Source organism: Engraulis encrasicolus, chromosome 1 (genome assembly GCF_034702125.1).
Source record: "Engraulis encrasicolus isolate BLACKSEA-1 chromosome 1, IST_EnEncr_1.0, whole genome shotgun sequence".
Lineage (NCBI taxonomy): Eukaryota > Metazoa > Chordata > Actinopteri > Clupeiformes > Engraulidae > Engraulis > Engraulis encrasicolus.
Genome location: NC_085857.1, coordinates 30586730 through 30606171, shown reverse-complemented (window position 1 = coordinate 30606171; position 19442 = coordinate 30586730). Strand labels below are relative to the sequence as shown.

Here is a 19442-nt window from a genome sequence, read left to right as displayed (position 1 = left end):
GTTTGTTTTCAATACACACACAGAAGGAGCAGAACTGTTTATAATAGAATCAACTTGATTTACAATTTTAATTACAAGGACATAACAAAATGAACTTGTGACTGATGATATTGTGATAATTATATGATGGATGGTGAGACTCATTTAGAGACACATGCACACCACACACACATAATATCAGCACACACACACACACACACACACACACACACACACACACACACACACACACACACACACACACACACACACACACACACACACACACACACACACACACACACACACACACACACGCGCGCGCGCGCGTTCACACACGGAGAAAGGACGGACATTTATCCTTTTCTTGTCAAGTGTGTTTTGAATGCATGATGTCCCCTAATTACCTGTACGCCCCTTCTCTCTTGTTTTCTCACTATACGAAGGAACCTTGATTATTTCTGAGTTCAAACAACAGCCGATTAGAATGAAATGTCTTCAGATTAAATGAACAATAAAAAAAGTTTGTTAAAAGAGGGATGAAATAGAAAAAAATACGCAGATAAGTTATTTGTTATACTGTAAACGCAGCTCGTTTTGCCATACCCTTTGTTTTCTCTCTCTCTCTCTCTCTCTCTCTCTCTCTCTCTCTCTCTCTCTCTCTCTCTCTCTCTCTCTCTCTCTCTCTCTCTCTCTCTCTCCCCTCTCTCTCTCTCAGCCTTTTCAGTTGTTAATAGTGCTTCCCTTATTAGATGCAACATCAATGCATGAAAGTATTTAAATGAATATGCATCTGTATTTTATCATAGTATTTTATCTTTTTCATCACCATTGACTTTGTTTGGCCTCTCTCTGCCTGAGTGCGTAGACAAAGAACAAGGTCTCCACAGGCAGTGGTGAAAGAGGGAGGCGAAGAGAGTTTGACAGAGAGTGGAACAGAGATGGGTGGATGGATGGATGGATGGATTGAAAAAAAAGACTAAGCAGAGAAATAGACAAGTTGTGGCAGAGGTAATACCATGAAATGAAAGAACTGTAGGGATAAACAGACACTAACACCGTCAAAAAGGGAGAGAGAGAGGAAGAGAGGGAGAGAGAAAGAGTGAGGCTTTTTAAAACCTCTCAAGTGGTTTGTGTGTGTGTGTGTGTGTGTGTGTGTGTGTGTGTGTGTGTGTGTGTGTGTGTGTGTGTGTGTGTGTGTGTGTGTGTGTGTGTGTGTGTGTGTGTGTGTGTGCGTGCGTGCGTGCATGTGTGCATGCGTGTGTGCGTTGATGCGAGAGGAACTGGGCTTTCTAACCTGACCAGATGGATCAGAGGTGGGGTAGGGGCCGATAGGGGATGGGGGTTCCGGAAGCCTCCATGGAGAGAACAGTCCTGATGTTCACGGCTAGCTGACTTGGGCTGGAGATACAGTTAGTGGGGGGGATTGGGAATGACTATGGACACACAGCATGGTTGTAGTAGGCAGGGCAGGAGAGGGGTGGGAGAAGAGGAGAAGGCCCCCGATGCATCCAATTTGGTTTGGAGTGGTGTATGGCTGTGTTTGGCACTGGATGGTGCGGTAGGAAGGGCTGGGGCAGAGGAGAGGTTTCGGTTCATTAAGGGTGGCTGGAGATGGGGCACAGGATGATAGTTGTAGGCAGGGGCGGTTATAATCAATTTGGCGCCCTAGGCGAACACCCCCTTTCCTTTTTTTTTGCAGTTAAAAATTGGCCTCTACAAACATAGTGTCGTACATCTGATTGAGCACCTTCATATAAGTTACAATTGGCCAATGTCAATCAGTGTCAATTTTTAGTGTAAGGTTTTATTTCACTTGGCATTCTAATTCTGTGGGAGTTTCTGCCGTTACTATGGCACCCCCAAGCAGGGTTGCCAAATGAGACTTGTGATTTTCAGCCCAAAAAATGCCCAAAGCCCGCCTGGAAGCACTAAATCCATTTCTATCGATTTCTATGGCCATAAATTGGCAGGAAAAACCAGTTCAAGTGCCTTTTTTCCCGCAGACGGACATCCTAAACAGCCCAATTGGGCGCGAAACCAGCCAATCTGGCAACACTGCCCCCAAGACAGTTGGTGCCCTAGGGCCTAGGCAACCGCCTTGTCTGCCTACAGTATATCACGAAAGTGAGTACACCCCTCACATTTTTTGCAGATTTGTGAGTATATCTTTTCATAGGAAAGCATTACAGAAATTTCACTTTGACACAATGATTAGTGACCTTTTAACAACATATTTAACCGCTTAAATTTCTTGTTCACTCAGAAAAAAACAAAATACAGCCATTAATGTTTGAACATGTACTCACAAAAGTGAGTACACCCCAGATTAAAATCCAGTAGAGAAGGGGCTGCGTTGGCTCAAATCGTCTCGAAATGAAAAGGGATTAAAAGGGAGGTCATCAGTGTGCGTTTCAACCTTTCTTTGCATTGAACTTTTAAATGTTGAGTGTTCACCTGGCTTACATAGATTGGTGTGAGACTTGAATGCAATACTATGGAGAATATCATGATCTGCTTCAGTAGTCACAGTGCATGTTGACATGCATGTTTCTTTTAGGTGTATTTCAGATTACCAATGTTGACAGCATCCATAAATCCCCAAACCATGTCAGTCCCACTACCATGATTGCCTTTTGAGAGGATACACTTTTTTTGGTAAAACTCACTTGTTTATTACCACACATGCTTGACACAATCTAAAGTAAATTTGTTTATCTTGGTCTCTTCAGATCACACCACATGGTTCCAGTGATCCATATCCTTGGTCTGTTCATCTCTCTTGAGACCAAGATAAACAAATTTGCATTAGATCTCCAAAAACTGTGAGGGGTGTACTCACTTTCGTGATATACTGTATGCTTATCGCCAGCCCTGGTTCTAGGCAGGCAGTGAGAGGGAATGGCATGGTAAGCTGGTGGGAGAGTTGTATGGGAGGAGAAACGAGGGCAATGGGAGGAAAGAGGAGGGCAGAGGAGGGATGATAGGCTAGGGGAGGGTAGTGAAGAGGACTCCTGGAGTGGAGGGAGGATGCATCCTGGGCGCACACTGGAACAATGAGCTGATCGATAGATATTGCTGCAGCAAGTTGCTTTTCTCGTGTACTACATCCAGTAAATGGTGCAAAGACCTTGAATGTCACACAGAAGTAAAAAAAAAAAAGTCAAGATACAAAATAGCAAAACACTGCTAAATTGTGTGAAAATTACTAACCTTGAGGAAGCTAAGTGAATTCTGTATATCACAGGGTATTTCTAAAACTCAATGATATAAATTGTGTTGAAAGCAGATGTAGCTACAGTATATATTTCTTTTTTGTCTTTATAGAGGCTTTTCTTAGAGAACAATGCCGTAGTCTAATGAATTTGAGTTTCAGTTCATACTGTATTCTGTGTGTGTGTGTGTGTGTGTGTGTGTGTGTGTGTGTGTGTGTGTGTGTGTGTGTGTGTGTGTGTGTGTGTGTGTGTGTGTGTGTGTGTGTGTGTGTGTGTGTGTGTGTGTGTGTGTTCATGCATGTGTTTGCAGTCCTCTGATGGATAGCATCTTTATGAGGCGTGGTGCTGTAAGCAGGCGTGACATGACATGCTTGATAAGAGAAGCATGACATCTCATTCTACACACACACACACACACACACACACACACACACACACACACACACACACACACACACACACACACACACACACACACACACACACACACACACACACACACACACATGAACACACACGCCCGCCCGCGCACACACACACACACACACACACACACACACACACACACACACACACACACACACACACACACACACACACACACACATAGACACACACAGACACACTCACAAACACACACACACACACACACACACACACACACACACACACACACACACACACACACACACACACACACACACACACACACACACACACACACACACTTGGACAGAAAAGTGTTATTGTGTGATGTAATATATTGCACGTTATACCCAGAGGAAATCAAGTGCTTATCAAGTGTTCAGGATGCTCAGTTGAAATAGTCCTTTGTAAGAAATCATTATACTACTGTGTTGTTCTCTGTTGTCTTTTAGCTTTTAGAGAGAAAGCGAGAGAGAGAGAGAGAGAGAGAGAGAGAGAGAGAGAGAGAGAGAGAGAGATACGTATTGATGAGAAGAAGAGATGTTAGATGGGGAGATGATGGTGTTGGTCTTTCAAGTGTCTTAGGTACCAGAGGGATGCCAAGCACTACAACCTATCATGGTATTCAGTGGAGTTGCATATTATTACCCGCACTCATCTCCTCATTTTTCTCTCCTCTTCTATTGCATGCACTTGCAACACTCCTCAACTTTCCCTACCTCCTCTCTTCCACCTCTACTTCACCTTTAACTCTCCCTCTTCCTTTTTCCTTTTCTGCATTATCATTGTCTGATGGCTTTCCTTGTCTGTCTATTAGTTGTATTTTGTGTTGGATATGTAACATATCTTCTCTTTTGTACTCTCTACCTTATTTTATTGTTCTATCTCTCCATTGCTCACTCTTAGTTAGATTTGTCCTCCTGTCTTACCTCCTATCTCTCCCTCTGCTCCTTCCTCTCTTTCTCCACTTCCTAGACCCCTCGTTCCTCTCCTCCACCTCCTCATAATCACTTCCTGTCATGTCTATGATGCTGTCTGTACCTTTATGCAACACCATTCCTCCTCTTCCTCCTTCACCCCGTCCTCCTCAATAAAGATATTAAGGTAACATAACAAAAGGAAATTCTCTATTATGTCCAATATAGATGATCAGATACGGCAGTGTTCTTCCTGGTTCTCAACCCTATTTTAAATTATGTATGGTAATTCAAGACAGCTACTTTTGTCAGATGGCCATCATACATCATCGGAAAGCTGATGCTTAAGGTTTTCTGAAAAGGTAATAATGTTGCCTTTGCCACCCTTTCGGTAACAACCAAACCCCTCTAGTTCACAGACTATTCCTGTCATTCACCTCTTTTGTCTTACCTCTCATTCCTATCCGTGTCCTTGTCCTCGTGCTCGTCCTCGTCTTCCTCCTTTCCTCATCTTCCTCCACCTCTTCCTCATCATCATCGTTTATTGTCCTCCTCGTCATCCTCCTTCTCATCTTCCTCCTGCTCCTCCCTCTCCTCCTCCTCCTTATTCTTGTTCTCATCATCCTCATCCTCCTCATTCTCCTCCTCCTCCTCCTCTTCCTCCTCCTCCTCCTCCTCCTCCTCCTGTTTTTGTTTCTGTGCACCATTCTCAGTACCTGTGGTGTTTTGTCGACCAAACTCCATCTCTCTCTTTGTCTCTGTCTTCTGTTCTGTTGTTTTTTTTGCTGCAGATAGCTAATATCTTGTCTCTTTCTTTTCAGGACCCCAAGGCCCTAGTTACTCTGCTCCTTTCATATGTGAAACATTTCTTCATGTTATTTTTTTCCATCATATTTTTTTTTGTGCCAAGTCCTCCCTCTACCATGGCTCTAACCATGAAATCCTGTTTTGTTTCCTGTTTTGCTGTTGCAGGCACAGTGTGTTGCTTCCTTTCTCATCTTTCATTTTTGATGTTGAGTAGAAAAGAGTTTGAAAGATTTGGGCAAAGTGAAGAGCCCGTTTTCCCTCTTTGTCTCTTCTCTTTACTCCACCTCATTTTCATTTCTCCATTCCTCCCTTTATTTCTTCATCGCTCTTCTTATTCTCATCATTCTGTTACTATCTCCTCTCCTCCTCGTCTCTTCTCGTCTCGTCTCGCCTCGTCTCGTCTCGTCTCGTCTCGTCTCTTCTCTTCTCTTCTCTTCTCTTCTCTTCTCTTCTCTTCTCTTCTCTTCTCTTCTCTTCTGTCCTCTCTTCTTTTCTCGTCTCGTCTCTTCTCTTCTGTCCTTTCTTCTCTTCTTGTCTCTTCTCTTGTCTTCTGTCCTCTCCTCTCTTCTCTTCTCTTCTCTTCTCTTCTCTTCTCTTCTCTTCTCGTCTCGTCTCGTCTCGTCTCGTCTCGTCTCGTCTCGTCTCGTCTCTTCTCTTCTCTTCTCTTCTCTTCTCTTCTCTTCTCTTCTCTTCTCTCTTATTTTCTCGTCTCGTCTCTTCTCTTCTGTCCTCTTTTCTCTTCTTGTCTCTTCTCTTCTCTTCTCTTCTCTTCTCTTCTCTTCTCTTCTCTTCTCTTCTCTTCTCTTCTCTTCTCTTCTCTTCTCTTCTCTTCTCTTCTGTCCTCTCTTCTCGTCTCTTCTTGTCTCTTCTCTTCTCTTCTCTTCTCTTCTCTTCTCTTCTCTTCTCTTCTCTTCTCTTCTCTTCTCTTCTCTTCTCTTCTCTTCTCTTCTCTTCATGAACTTACGCATCTCTCTTCATTTACCATGGCAGTAGCATTTGCCCTTAGTTTACATGAGTGTTCTCTGTGCTTTTCTGTTAGGCAAGACCTCATAATTGGCCTCTGCCTCTGAAAAAAAAATGCTTCTGGGAAACTGCACTCAACACTCAACAGATTTTATTTTCTTCATTCTGTAATACACTACTATTACACAGGGCCTTTTGTAACATGTTATGACTTGGATATTGTAATTCTGGTGACCGCAAATTTATAATAGGGCCTATGTCTTAACAGATTAACCACACACCATGCTAAATAGTAGAGAAGTAGTAGAGTAGAGTAACTTTATTCATTCCCAGGGGGAATTTCAGGTGTCACGTACCTTACATGAATACACAAATACACAAATGCCCACATGGAAATTTCAAGACACATATAACACAAGTAATAGTCAGAGAGGGGAAAATAAAAATTGAAGTAAAAATAAAAAGGTAATTGTGCAAAAAACATTCAGTGAGTTGGGATAGACAATGTGCAAAAGATATACGCTGTCATTTGAGGTAGACAAGATTAACATGACCAGGAAAGAGTGTTGACAGATACATCAGGCAGAATATTCTCCTCACTATCACACTGACACAGACAGCACAGGCTACGCAATTGAACAGGCAAATTAAAATGATGGTGTCTTTTGGAAGATGATATCATCGAAAACATACTCACTGGTACACACACACACACACACACACACACACACACACACACACACACACACACACACACACACACACACACACACACACACACACACACACACACACACACACACACACACACACGTACATGCACATGCACACCCACATGTCCCACCATCTTAAAGGTTAGGGCCTTCGATAGAGCTCCACATACCCAGTCCTTTCCACGCTTTCCTGTCTGTTTAGAAAGGTCAACTACCTCTCACAAGAAACACACACACACACACACATGCTCACACTCACGCATACACACACGCATGAATACACACGCACGAAAGCACGCACGCGCACACACACACACACACACACACACACAAGCAAGCATGCACGCACACACACACACACAGGCACGCACGCACACACACACAGGCATGCACACACACACACAGACACACACACAGACACACAGACACAGACACACACACACACACACACACACACACACACACACACACACACACACACACACACACACACACACACACACACACACACACACACACACACACACACACACAGCGATGACACTTGTGACAAGTAGTCGATACTGCACAACACACCCCTATAGTGCTAGCTGACAAACTCTGTCTCATCTGCACCTGTGTTTACACGTAACTACAGAGGAAAATAACAGAGTCCAACAAGGACAAGGCAGACAAAAAAGCCTAGACAAAGCAATAGACAAAAAGATGAAATTCAGAAATGCAGGAAAGAGAGAGAGAGAGAGAGAGAGAGAGAGAGAGAGAGAGAGAGAGAGAGAGAGAGAGAGAGAGAGAGAGAGAGAGAGAGAGAGGGAGAGAATAGAAAAAATCTAATAAAACAAAAAAACTCAAATTAAAATTAAGCTTAAGCTTAAAAAAAAAAAAACTTGAGACACTCAATTGGCGTTACAAAATCAACCCAAAAAATAACTACACTTTAAGAGAGAAATATAAAGAATAAATGCATGTCCACTTGGACTTCACTGGTTCTCTGCTGTGTCTGGAGGGCCTTCCTCACACTGTCAGAGTGTGTGAGCATCATAGGCAGCCAGGAAGAGAGTGCTAACAGAGATGAGGATGGATGTGGGCGCCTCCCCTGGTGTTCTGCTGGTCTGGTGGTGCCAGTGCTCACACACACACACGCAGACGCAGACACAGACGTACACGTACACGCACACGCACACACAGAGAGACAGAGAGAGAGCGAGAGAGAGAGAGAGAAAGAGAGAGAGAGAGAGAAACGAGGATTCACGTCAAACATGACATTTCAAATGTGAAAAACAATGTCAACTTGTATATTTTTGGGTGCGCTGAAAAAGGAAGGTTAATAGTTCTAGAAAGACCTGAAGCCATGACCTGCACACTTTTAAAGGAAAAAGGGAGTATCAAACAAAATACATGTCCGAGTAGATCTTTGTTTAAGTGAGTAAATGCAAAATAATGGTTGGGTTTTAGGGGACTATGTGAACAAGAAACACTTTGAATAACACTTCTGTCTTAGGATTGCATAACATTGGAAACTAACATGGGAAATAACATAGGACCACTCCAGAAAACAGTTTTGTCTTAGCTATAGAATTGCAGTGAAGATCCCATTCAAAACAAGATCAATCCGACACATCTAAAATCCTACACTAACATTGTTATGCTTCTGTACTCAATATTCCCCAAATAAGTTCAGATAACCACTTGACAGAGGTGCAGTGGGAAGACGTCAGATTCCAAACTTCTAAAATTGGTTTATTTCAGATGTATTGTGAACTACAGATCGAAATCTTTATTTCGCACCTGCCTCTTAACACTTTGTGGTAGCCTAGTAAACCAGCGCCACCCGCTGAACGGCAACATTTTTTGGCTGCGAGTGGTCTGGCCTCGCATCGTTTGAGTGGTCTGCCAGGCTTGCCAAGAATCTGGCAAACCAATCACAACGCAGAGATTTGTTTTGAATCAAAGCGGGCAGGGTTTTGAGGGAGTGATGACGAAGCTTGCACCGTTGGGAAAGCACATCAACGAGAAAGATAGCGCTGATTGGTCAGAGCGCCAGCCTATAGGCACAGGCACGGTTTGAAAGACAATGGGTTGTTCTCATCAACAATCTTCGGATGTACTATTCATCGGGGCCAGACTAAATTACACATCCAATCTCACATTTAGGCTGGTTTATCAGGCTAACTTTGTGGTGTACTCTCCTGCTGGTAAGATGTCTTATGAAATATGTTTTAACCCTGCTGGTGCTGGTCAACTTCAAAAAGGCTTTTTTCCCCCACCTTTTCTTTACAGAGATGGCTTGTTCTACACCGAATTAGAAAGATCATGAGCAGAATTCTCCCTACAAAAATGAATTAATAATTAGATAAACTAATAATGTCGACCAACCTCAAAGCAAACTAGCAGATCAGACATGTCTTTATTTTTTTGTTACGGTCTACAAGCTGGTGAGGAGAGAAGTTTTGACTAGGGCTTGTTAGGGTGTGTGTGTGTGTGTGTGTGTGTGTAGCCTATAGTTGTGTGTGTGTTTGTGTGTGTGCGTGCGTGCATGCGTGCGTGTGTGTTTGTGTGGGGAGAGATAAAGGACAAGGGGAAAGAAAGACTAAAGAATAGAATAGACCATGAGTGAAAGAATTGCGTACACTTGTAGGAGTGGAGTGAGCAGTGAGCGTTGAGAGTTATCTTCTTTGAAATGATCACGCAATCCGAGAAATCTCTTCGCTCAGACTGTTTTTAAAAGAAATGCAGATCGCATAGGCAACATTCATACCGGATCCCCCCCCCACCCCCACCCCCTTCATGTCTAGCTAGTTCTTCTATTTTCTTTTCCTCTATGTTTCACTCTTTTCTTGTCCTCTGTCAATCTCTCTTTCACTCTGAAGTCTTTTCCTCTGGCTATACTATGTTTATAATCTCTTTAGAGGCTGAGGGAAATCTAGTCCATTATGTATAAGCCCAGTTTCAGCATTCAGCAATTGGACCAAGATAATGATGGTTACATTTTTAGAATGCCTTTGTATCTTAGGTATTGGCCTTAGGTGTGAAATAGCTGAGGACAAATGTAGTTGTGATGTTATATCAGAGCATTTCACAAGAGATTTGTTAAAAAAATGTGTTAAATGATTTTCTCACTGAAAACATGAGGTATTTTCCCCTATCAGATTTTTCTCAAAAAAAAACAACAAAAAAAAAAACACTCCTCCAGTCCTCCCCTCACCCAAACCCAGAAGTGGAAAGTTACTAATTAATTGCATTTTCTCAGGTATTGTACTTGAGTAGCTTTTATGAGTACTTTGTACTTTTTACATAGTGTTTTATAATTAACACTTTTACTTAGCCTACTTCAGTGCATTTTGACCCAAGTACTTTACTCAATTGCAGTGGAACCTGGCCTAAGTACTGAGTAAAAAAATAGGCTCCCACCTATCTTGGATCAATGTGTTGGATAATGGCTGGTGCCCAACAAGAGATATGGAGGGCAAAATTCAAGAAAAAGAAACATTGAATTCTCGAGAGGAAAGCTAAGGCCTACGTAAAAGTAACTAAGTACTGTACTCAAATTACATTTTAAGTGAAGTACTTTCTACTTTTACTTCAGTAGATTCTTTAGATAGATACTTTAACTTTCACTTGAGTAGACCTAGGATTTTGGCAAACTAAAGATACCTTTACTTGAGTATACTTTTTCTGTATTTTTTTCCACCTCCGCCCACACCCAGCTCTCTATCATTCCTTTCAAGGCTACCCTCTCCCCAGCCACTGAGTCGGACACACGTCCTCTCTGATCCTGGTCCTGGTCATGACTTGTGGTTGCTTTCCTCGCCCGCACACACTCGCCCGCTCTCACACATGCACGCACGCACGCATGCACACACACACAATCAAGCAAATCAAAGCGACCTCTTGGGCCACCTTGGTCTGCCTTGTCCCCTCTACACCAACTACCTCATACCACCCACTACCATCTCCCTCCCTACCTGCCTACACCCCTTTCCATCTCCCTCCTGAACTCAACTGCCTGCACCCCCTCCACCTTTCTCTGCTCCCACTATGAAGAAGCAATTAGGCCACTTCATAGGAATTCATTAACATTTTAATGAAGATTGGAGTGGAGGACTGCAGCAGTCGCACACTGTGGCCCTATCCGTGGGGATACTCCTGACCACAGAAAGGGGATGAGAGAGAGAGAGAGAGAGAGAGAGAGAGAGAGAGAGAGAGAGAAGTGGAGGTAGAGGGATTAACAGAAGGAGGGAGGGATGAAGAGAGCAGGGTGCATGTGGAGTGGAAGAGGAGAGACAAAGGAAGAGCTTTGGCCGCTCATGGAGGTAGACACTCCAGGGAAAATTGGCAAAGAGGAAAGGAAAGGAAAGGGGCAGAGAGGAGTGGAGAGTAGAGGATAGGAAATGGGCAGAGAGGAGAGAGTAGGGAGGAGAAGAGAGTAGGGAAGAGGAGAGTAGGGTAGAGGAGAGGAGAGGAGAGGGGAGAGGAAGAGAGGGAAGGAGAAGAGACGGGGGGAGAAGAAGAGAATAGAGTGGAGAGATGGAGAGAGGAGAGGAAAGCAGAGGGGAAATGAGGAAAGGGTTGCGGGGGAGAGGTGTGGACTATTTGGATAAGGAGTAGAGAGGAGAGCCACCTGTTGAACTCCCTCCAGGTCATGGAGGCAGAGACGCTATTGCATTGATTCTCAAACTGTGGGCCGTGAAGGTGTTCCAAGTGGGCCCTGAAATCATTCTCTAAAAACCTTAATACTATTCATGGCTGTATTGCTTTTGAGGATTCATTTGAGTTGTATTTTTATTGGACCAGAGGTGGATCCTGGACATTTTTGAAAATTTCAAGTGGGCTCCGAAAATGTTCTATTGCCCTATCGGAAGGACACAGAAAGGAAAGGTGAGGGCTGGAGAGTGGAGTTGGTAGAGTGGAGAGGAATGTTCGGATTGGGGGTAGTGCAGGGTACAACCTGCAGAACTCATTTCTCTTTCTTTTACTGCTTAGCTTTAGGCCCAATATTACCACTGATTCACCTGCCCAGTGAATAGTGGTGGAAAATTGTGGTGTCCTCTCAACCTGGTACAAAGGATGTCTCCATTAGGTTAATGTCCTTGGACACTGCCCATGCCAAAATAAAGTTAACGTCAAAGACCCCCCTCCCAATGCTCTAAACACAGTACGAAAACAAACAGTATTTTATCGAGGTGTCCACTGAAGTATAACGCCCACAGCTGTGTGGAAAACTAAAGACAATCAAGAGAGGCAAGGCAAGGCAAGGCAAGGCAAGGGAAGTTTATACTGTATGTATATCACATCTCATACACAGATTCCATTCAATGTGCTTCATAAAAAAAGTAAAAAGAAAATAAACAAGAAAACTTGGAATGGGGACATGGAAGAGCACTGTGGTGCAATGGTGGCAGTGGCACTGGCTCACCAATTGCCAGATAGAGAGTATGTGAGTGAGGACATTGGTTTATTTACCTGTCAGTCAACTTCCCACCAAAATCACACTTTACCTACAAATTCTATTTTCTCCAAACAATTAACAAAATGTTTCCGAACATTGATTGTTTTTCTTAGAATGAACGGCAATAGCAAGCAAAAAAGTACACTGTAAAAACAGTGGTTATTTTCATAAGGTTACACAACTTTGAATGGACTCCACTACCTCTTTTTTGTTGAAAAGGTACTGTTGCCTAGTTACCTGTCTGCTAGCTCATTGGCTAATGATAGCACACGCCAATGAAACACACAGAGCCAATTTCCACTTGATTTCCTGCTTGGCCTTTATTCCACCCTTAAAAGATGGAAAAAGCGTACAGCTTCCTTGAGAACAGGATTTGTATCTATAGTTTGAATCATGGTCTAAATTGTATTATGAAAGAGTTGTCATCAGCAGACACAGGCACACATGACAGCTGTCTTTTCTAAGAGGTCTTAGGAGAGCAGATAGATTAATGGACATCCTTACATCTCTGTGACAGTAGAAGGCTGCACAGTTTTTTTTAAAAGGTCACCCCCTGTCTTGACAGCCAAGCATGCTCAAAGGCTTTGGTTTCAAGCATTTTCTCTCTCACACATATAAATAAATACATAAACAAACCCATTTGTATTGTATGCATACCCAACCCAGTTTTGTTGCATATTAACTTTTGATCCAGGATTTTTAAAGATGCCCTCATAGGTGCACATGCCCACTCTAGATAATTGTGATAGGTAATTTGTTATGTAGGCCTCAGCTGGTGGCCTCAACACGACGACACCCTGCAGGTGACTTTGATGGCACCCCATAGAGTGATTGTCAAGTGCGGCAGTAGCGGGCACAGGGGCGCAGGCGGCACAGTTGAAAAGGCCACCACCACCTCTCTTCACAAACAAACACACTCACAGCCTTTTGTTTCAAGCGTTTTCTTTCTCACACACATGACTACATAGTACGTACACACGGTAATTAGTGGTGCTAGGCTCAGCTGGTGGCCCCGACGGCCAGCAGATGAGTGTTATGGGGTCCCACAGAGTGAGTTGCGGCCAAGCCATGTGTGTGGCAGTAGCAGCCAGGCTGGCATGGCGCTCCGCACAGTTGAAAAGGTCACCACCTGTCTTGACAACAAAACATGCTCACCACTACCTTTCATGTTTGGTTACCATGTGTGGGAGTGATGGAGTGAATAGATCACACACATGTTTTTTTTTTCATCTTTTCTGTCTGTCTCTGTTGTACTGAATGGATCAGACAGTTAGTGTGTCCATGTCTTTCTTACTGACTGGTGCTGTGAATAGATCCGACAGGCATTTTCTATATGTCTGTCCTGCCTTTATCTTTTTGTATGCCTGTGAGCATTTTTCTGTGTTTTATATGCTTTTAGCTGTATCCCTGAGTGTCACAGTGGTATGTGTATTTTAATATTTTAATGCAGGGAGTGCATGGCTTCTGTCTCTCTCAGTCGGTGGTCGGTGGCCACCCAAAAACAAGACGGGGTTAAGTAGCGGTTAGAGCCTGCAGGCCCGCCGACAGGGGGGGACAACCGGGCTTTTTGTCCCGTGCCCTGGAATAGGGGGGGCCCATAACTGGGCCCCCATGACGTTGGGATTAATTATTATATGTTACTTCAAAATGTGTTGATTTAGGGAAGAAAAATGCTTTAAGTGTGGAAGGGGGGGCCCATTCAGAAATGTTTGTCCCGGGCCCAGCCAAAGCTGTCAGCGGCCCTGAGAGCCTCAGTATGGTTCCCTTGAGGCCCGGGTTCAAGTCCTGACAGGGTGACTCTACTCTCCTCCATAGTATCACATGTATGACATGAACTTCTCTCTACCTCTCCCTCTCTCCCTCCTTCCCCCTTTTATAGATACCCAACAATCTGTCTTTCTCCTGTTCTCCTTGTCTTCTCATCACTCCATCCACAAAGCAGTTCCTTCTCTATCTTCACGTCTTCTTCAAGCATCTCTCCTTCAAGTATTGAAAGCATTAATAACAGTATCTCTTTTTTGTTTTCCCCCCCTCACTCCCTGCATCACTCCATCTCTCTATCTCCCTCTCTCTCTATCCATCTCCAGGCGGAACTGCAGAAGCTGAAGCAGCAGGCCCAGGAGACCAAGCAGTTCATGGACAACCAGGAGGCGGAGGAGCGCAAGCTGCTAAAGATCATTGCCGACGCGGACGCTGAGAGGCTCCGACAGAAGAAGGAATTAGACCAGGTGGAGACCACCACAGACAACCTCTTTACGCGCGTTCTTGTTCCATCACGACATCCACTCCATCACTCTCTTTCTGTATCTCTCTTTCTCTCTCCAATTATTGCCTTTCTCTCTTTCTTTATTACTCTATCTGAATCTTTCCCTCCAGATCACGTCCCCTACATGCTGTTGCTTCTTATCATCACTCTTTTTTTCTTTCCCTATCTCTTTCTCCTTTTCTCCCCCTCTCTCTTTCTGTCTCTGTCTGTATTTCATTCTTTCTCTCTCACTCTCTGTTTTTTTCCCATTGATCTGATTCTCCATGTCATTTTTATCCCTTTCTTATTTCTTTTCAACCTAGACCTTTTGATAATCTGTTCTTCTTCCAGCATCTACAGTATCTCTCTCTCTCTCTCTCTCTCTCTCTCTCTCTCTCTCTCTCTCTCTCTCTCTCTCTCTCTCTCTCTCTCTCTCTCTCTCTCTCTCGTAGGTTCCTCTCTTCCTGGTCAATTCTCTTCCTTGTCATTGTAGTTCTTCTCCATCTTACCAGCTTTCTAAAGGGGATGATACACAGGGCAACTTTTTAACTTTTTAACCATTCCATTAGAAAATTGGGTAGCGCTTTATATTAAGGTTCTTGTAATAAGCGCTTATAGTCACTAGTAAGCAGGTAGTTATATCCTTATAACGAGCTTATAACATGCTTATTAACCTTATAAACGTCCTCTAAGCTGCTTATAATGGGTTAATAGTGCTCTTATAGTATCGTTATAAGCGTTTATAAGTCTCCAGTAAGCAGGTAATAATACTCTTACAAGTGCCCATAACATGCTTATAAACCTTATTAACGTCCTCTAAGCTGCTTATAATGGGTTAAAAGTGTTCTTATAGTATCGTAATAAGCGTTTATTAGTCTCCAGTAAGCAGGTAATAACACTCTTACAAGTGCCCATAACATGCTTATTAACCTTATTAACGTCCTCTAAGCTGCTTACAATGGGTTAATAGGGCTCTTATAGTATCATAATACGCGTTTATAAGTCTCCAGTAAGCAGGTAATAATACTCTTACAAGTGCCCATAACATGCTTATTAACCTTATTAACGTCCTCTAAGCTGCTTACAATGGGTTAATAGTGCTCTTATAGTATCATAATACGCGTTTATAAGTCTCCAGTAAGCAGGTAATAATACTCTTACAAGTGCCCATAACATGCTTATTAACCTTATTAACGTCCTCTAAGCTGCTTATTATGGGTTAATAGTGTTCTTAGAGTATTGTAATAGGTGTTAATGGTCACTCATAAGCAGGTAGTTATGCCCTTACAAGTTTCTATAGTACGCTTATTATTTTTTTAATAACATGTTATAAGCTGCTTATTAATGCTTATAGACACTTAACAAGTCACTTGTTAACAGCTAACAATGAAATTTGCAGGTACCCGATCTAAAGCGGGGATCAGCTTACTATGCACTTGTTATCATGTTATAAGCTGCTTATTAATGCTCATAGACACTTAACAAGCCACTTGTTAACAGCTAACAATAAATTTTGCAGGTACCCGATCTAAAGCGGGGATCAGCTTACTATGCACTTGTTATCATGTAGCTATGCTTATTATAGTAGTCATAAAAATACTATAAGCAGTACACAAGAAGATATAACAAGCTTATTGATGTTTTTATTAATGCTTATAGACACTTAACAAGCCACTTGTTAACAATTAACAATGCATTTTGCAGGTACTTGATCTAAAGCGTGGATCAGCTTACTATGCACTTGTTATCATGTAGATTTGTTTATTAAAGTAGTAAGCAGAACACAACAAGATAAAAAGCTTGGGTATCATTTTTTTTCAGTTATCAATTGGGTATGTTTTCTACGCCTGGAACAAACAATAGTTGCATAATGGAAGGGGATAAAACAACAACAACAACAACAACAACATCAACAACTACAACAACAACAGAAGCAGCTTTTACAATGTGAAGCAATGTCTTCATGTCCTATCGGGGATCCTCTCAATAAAATGGAAAAGAAAATCACACATATATAATAATAAAAACAACAACATAACAAATATCAGTTTTGGCAACACTTGGTTAACCCTCTGGTTGTGTTACGGTCAAATATGACCGTTTTGCAACTTCATTCTTAAATAACTTCTCTATTTTTCATACACAAATGACACTTCATGATATCCAAGATATACCAACTTGTTACATTCAATTTTGACCGTTAACACCATGAACGTAACCATGTTTCTAACACAACCAGAGGGTTAAATCCATACTGCAAGTTTTGGCAGAGGACGTGCTCAACTTCTTGGAAAAAACTTTGGGTGCGCGATAAAATGTATCAACTTAAGGAAGAAAAATCTGCACTCACAAACTGCGTCTCATTATTTATTTACATTACCTACCATGCACTGATGAAGGCTTGATAGCCGAAACGCGTTTGCTTTTTGGACATGGTGGTAATATAAATAAATAATGAGACGCAGTTTGTGAGTGCGGATTTTTCTTCCTTAAGTAAATCCATACTGCATCATAGGCTACATAAGCAAAAACACAACAGGCCTATTAACAAAATCAACATGATTCCTAACTAAATCACAATGCTTTTCCTTGTTGGAATGCAGTTCTAGAGGTCTGCGGTGCATGGTTGTGACGAGACATCATATAAACACACACCCACATGAATGGTGGTCACTCTCATATATAAAAACAAGCAAATGTGCTTAGGGCACTCTTAGGGCTACTGCGATGCACACAGATTCAACGCTACACACACACAACTTCCTCTTTGCCGCTGGCCTGGACCTGACTGTATACCGGCTGGGCTGTCCCCACCTCCAGCTGCTGCTCCTCGTCGAGGATCCTCTCTCCTCGGGCCTGCTCTCTTGCTCGACCACTGCTCTCGTCGTCCTCTCCCCGCGTCTCCCGTCCAAGTGGCAAGCTTCCCAATAAACCTCCATGATCATGTCAACGAACAAAGAGAGGGGAAGACAAATGAGAACCAGAGCTGAGAACGAGATGTATCAAAACCATTGCGGAGGTACTGCTCCTTACTGCTGTTCAAAATAAGTTTCAGCGAGGGCAGAGGGAGACTGAAGGCTTAGACAATCAAGGCAACTTCCTCGCCATCCTCCATACTATTGCAAAATGAAATACTATTAAAGTATTAGACCACTGAACACACCCAACACAGTGTGTGGTTAAAACAGCAGGAGAAGAGAATCATCACCATCATGCCATCACTTATGAACATTTTTAATTGCTAAATTAATCTATGTATGCTTGTCTGCAGATTTGTGCAATATATCGGATCTGTGAAATGTATATACACCAATCTTGAAGTCAAATTTACTACCATTTTAATACCTTTTTTCACTACCTTTAGATCATTTTTACAACCATCACGGCCCTTCGTTGCAAGTGTTAGCTTTTCTGCAAAAAGTACCCGAAAGGGAGCAGTGCAGCGGGACGGTACCATGCTCAGGGTACCTCAGTCATGGAGGAGAACAAGGGAGAGCACTGGTTAATTACTCTACCCACCAACCAGGCGGGTCGGGAGTCAAACCGACAACTTTTGGGCTAAAAGTCTAACATCACCACTTAATTTTTAATCGAAATGTTACAACTAAAAGAAATATTCAAAAATAATACCTTTTGAGGAAATGTACTACGTTTAAGGCCATTACATTTTGCCTTTTGAATTCATCAACTTTTAATACTTTTTAATAAACCAGCAGACACCCTGTTATATGTGGCAAGACCCTAATTATTTTTCTTTTGGAAATCTAGATCAATACCAGGGGTGGACTGGCAATCTGGCAAACTGGGCAAAATCCCGGTGGGCCGACGCCCCTAGAGGGCCGGTGATGTCGTTTTTTAAAAATAATTGTTATTAATGTTTTTTTTAAAAATTGACCGGCGGCCCAAAATTTCGTGCTGACGGCCCTCAGCCCTCCTCCAATGACATCAGCCCACACATAAAGGGGCTAGAGGGAGGGGGTGTCCCATTGGTGCATCTGAGTCGGACTTAACTATTCATTGCGGGCCCACCCCTACCATGCATTACGCGCGCAAATTTGAGACACAAGCGATGGAGAGACTAAAACTAAAAGGTGGTGTGGAAAAGCTTGCGGAAAAGGGATAAAAAAAAAACTTGCAGCAGAGGCAAGATAATGTGTTCACGCATGTAGTGTTGTAGCAGCAGGAGAGGGACAACAACTTCTGCATGTTGGAAGTGAAGGAGCACGCTAGGAGACAGCAGGTGAAGCGGCAGTAGTAGTCTAGCCTCTACGAGCCCTGACAGGTATGAGTCAAGTCTTTCAAACTTTAGGATACTCCATGCCTCTCCCCAACTCTCACTTCAGCATTAAACATTAATATTAAATAGGCCATTAATTCCCACCACTATAAGTGTGCTTGAGTGCTTTGAACCGGTCGCACGACTCACGGACATTTGATAAGACAAACATTCCATACACCAAACCACTGACGTGAATAATATTAACAATATAGTAGCCACGGCAGTGTGCCAAATGTATAGCATTAAATGGAACACCAGTGGTGTTGTTCTAAAGCATTCCGTGTACCAAATGCGTTTCGAAGACTGTCAAACTCATGCCTACTCTCACTAAATATTCAGCGATCGTTTGCGTAATCACATTTACCACGCAGTGAAAATGTCCATATGTCGTGTAACGGTTGTCGCGTCTCGCGTGTGGAAAAGGTTTGCCAAACGGATTTTTTAAAAAAAAT

The 19442-nt window shown here is 42.8% G+C and overlaps 1 protein-coding gene across 1 annotated transcript in view; it reads left to right on the top strand.

The window, feature by feature from the left end:
• cfap58 (cilia and flagella associated protein 58) overlaps nt 1-19442 on the top strand; it is a 147988-nt gene that overhangs the window by 52367 nt on the left and 76179 nt on the right. The window contains exon 12 of the mRNA XM_063200032.1: nt 14554-14694. Coding sequence (XP_063056102.1) covers nt 14554-14694 — 141 coding nt within the window. The remainder of the gene's footprint in view (nt 1-14553; nt 14695-19442) is intronic.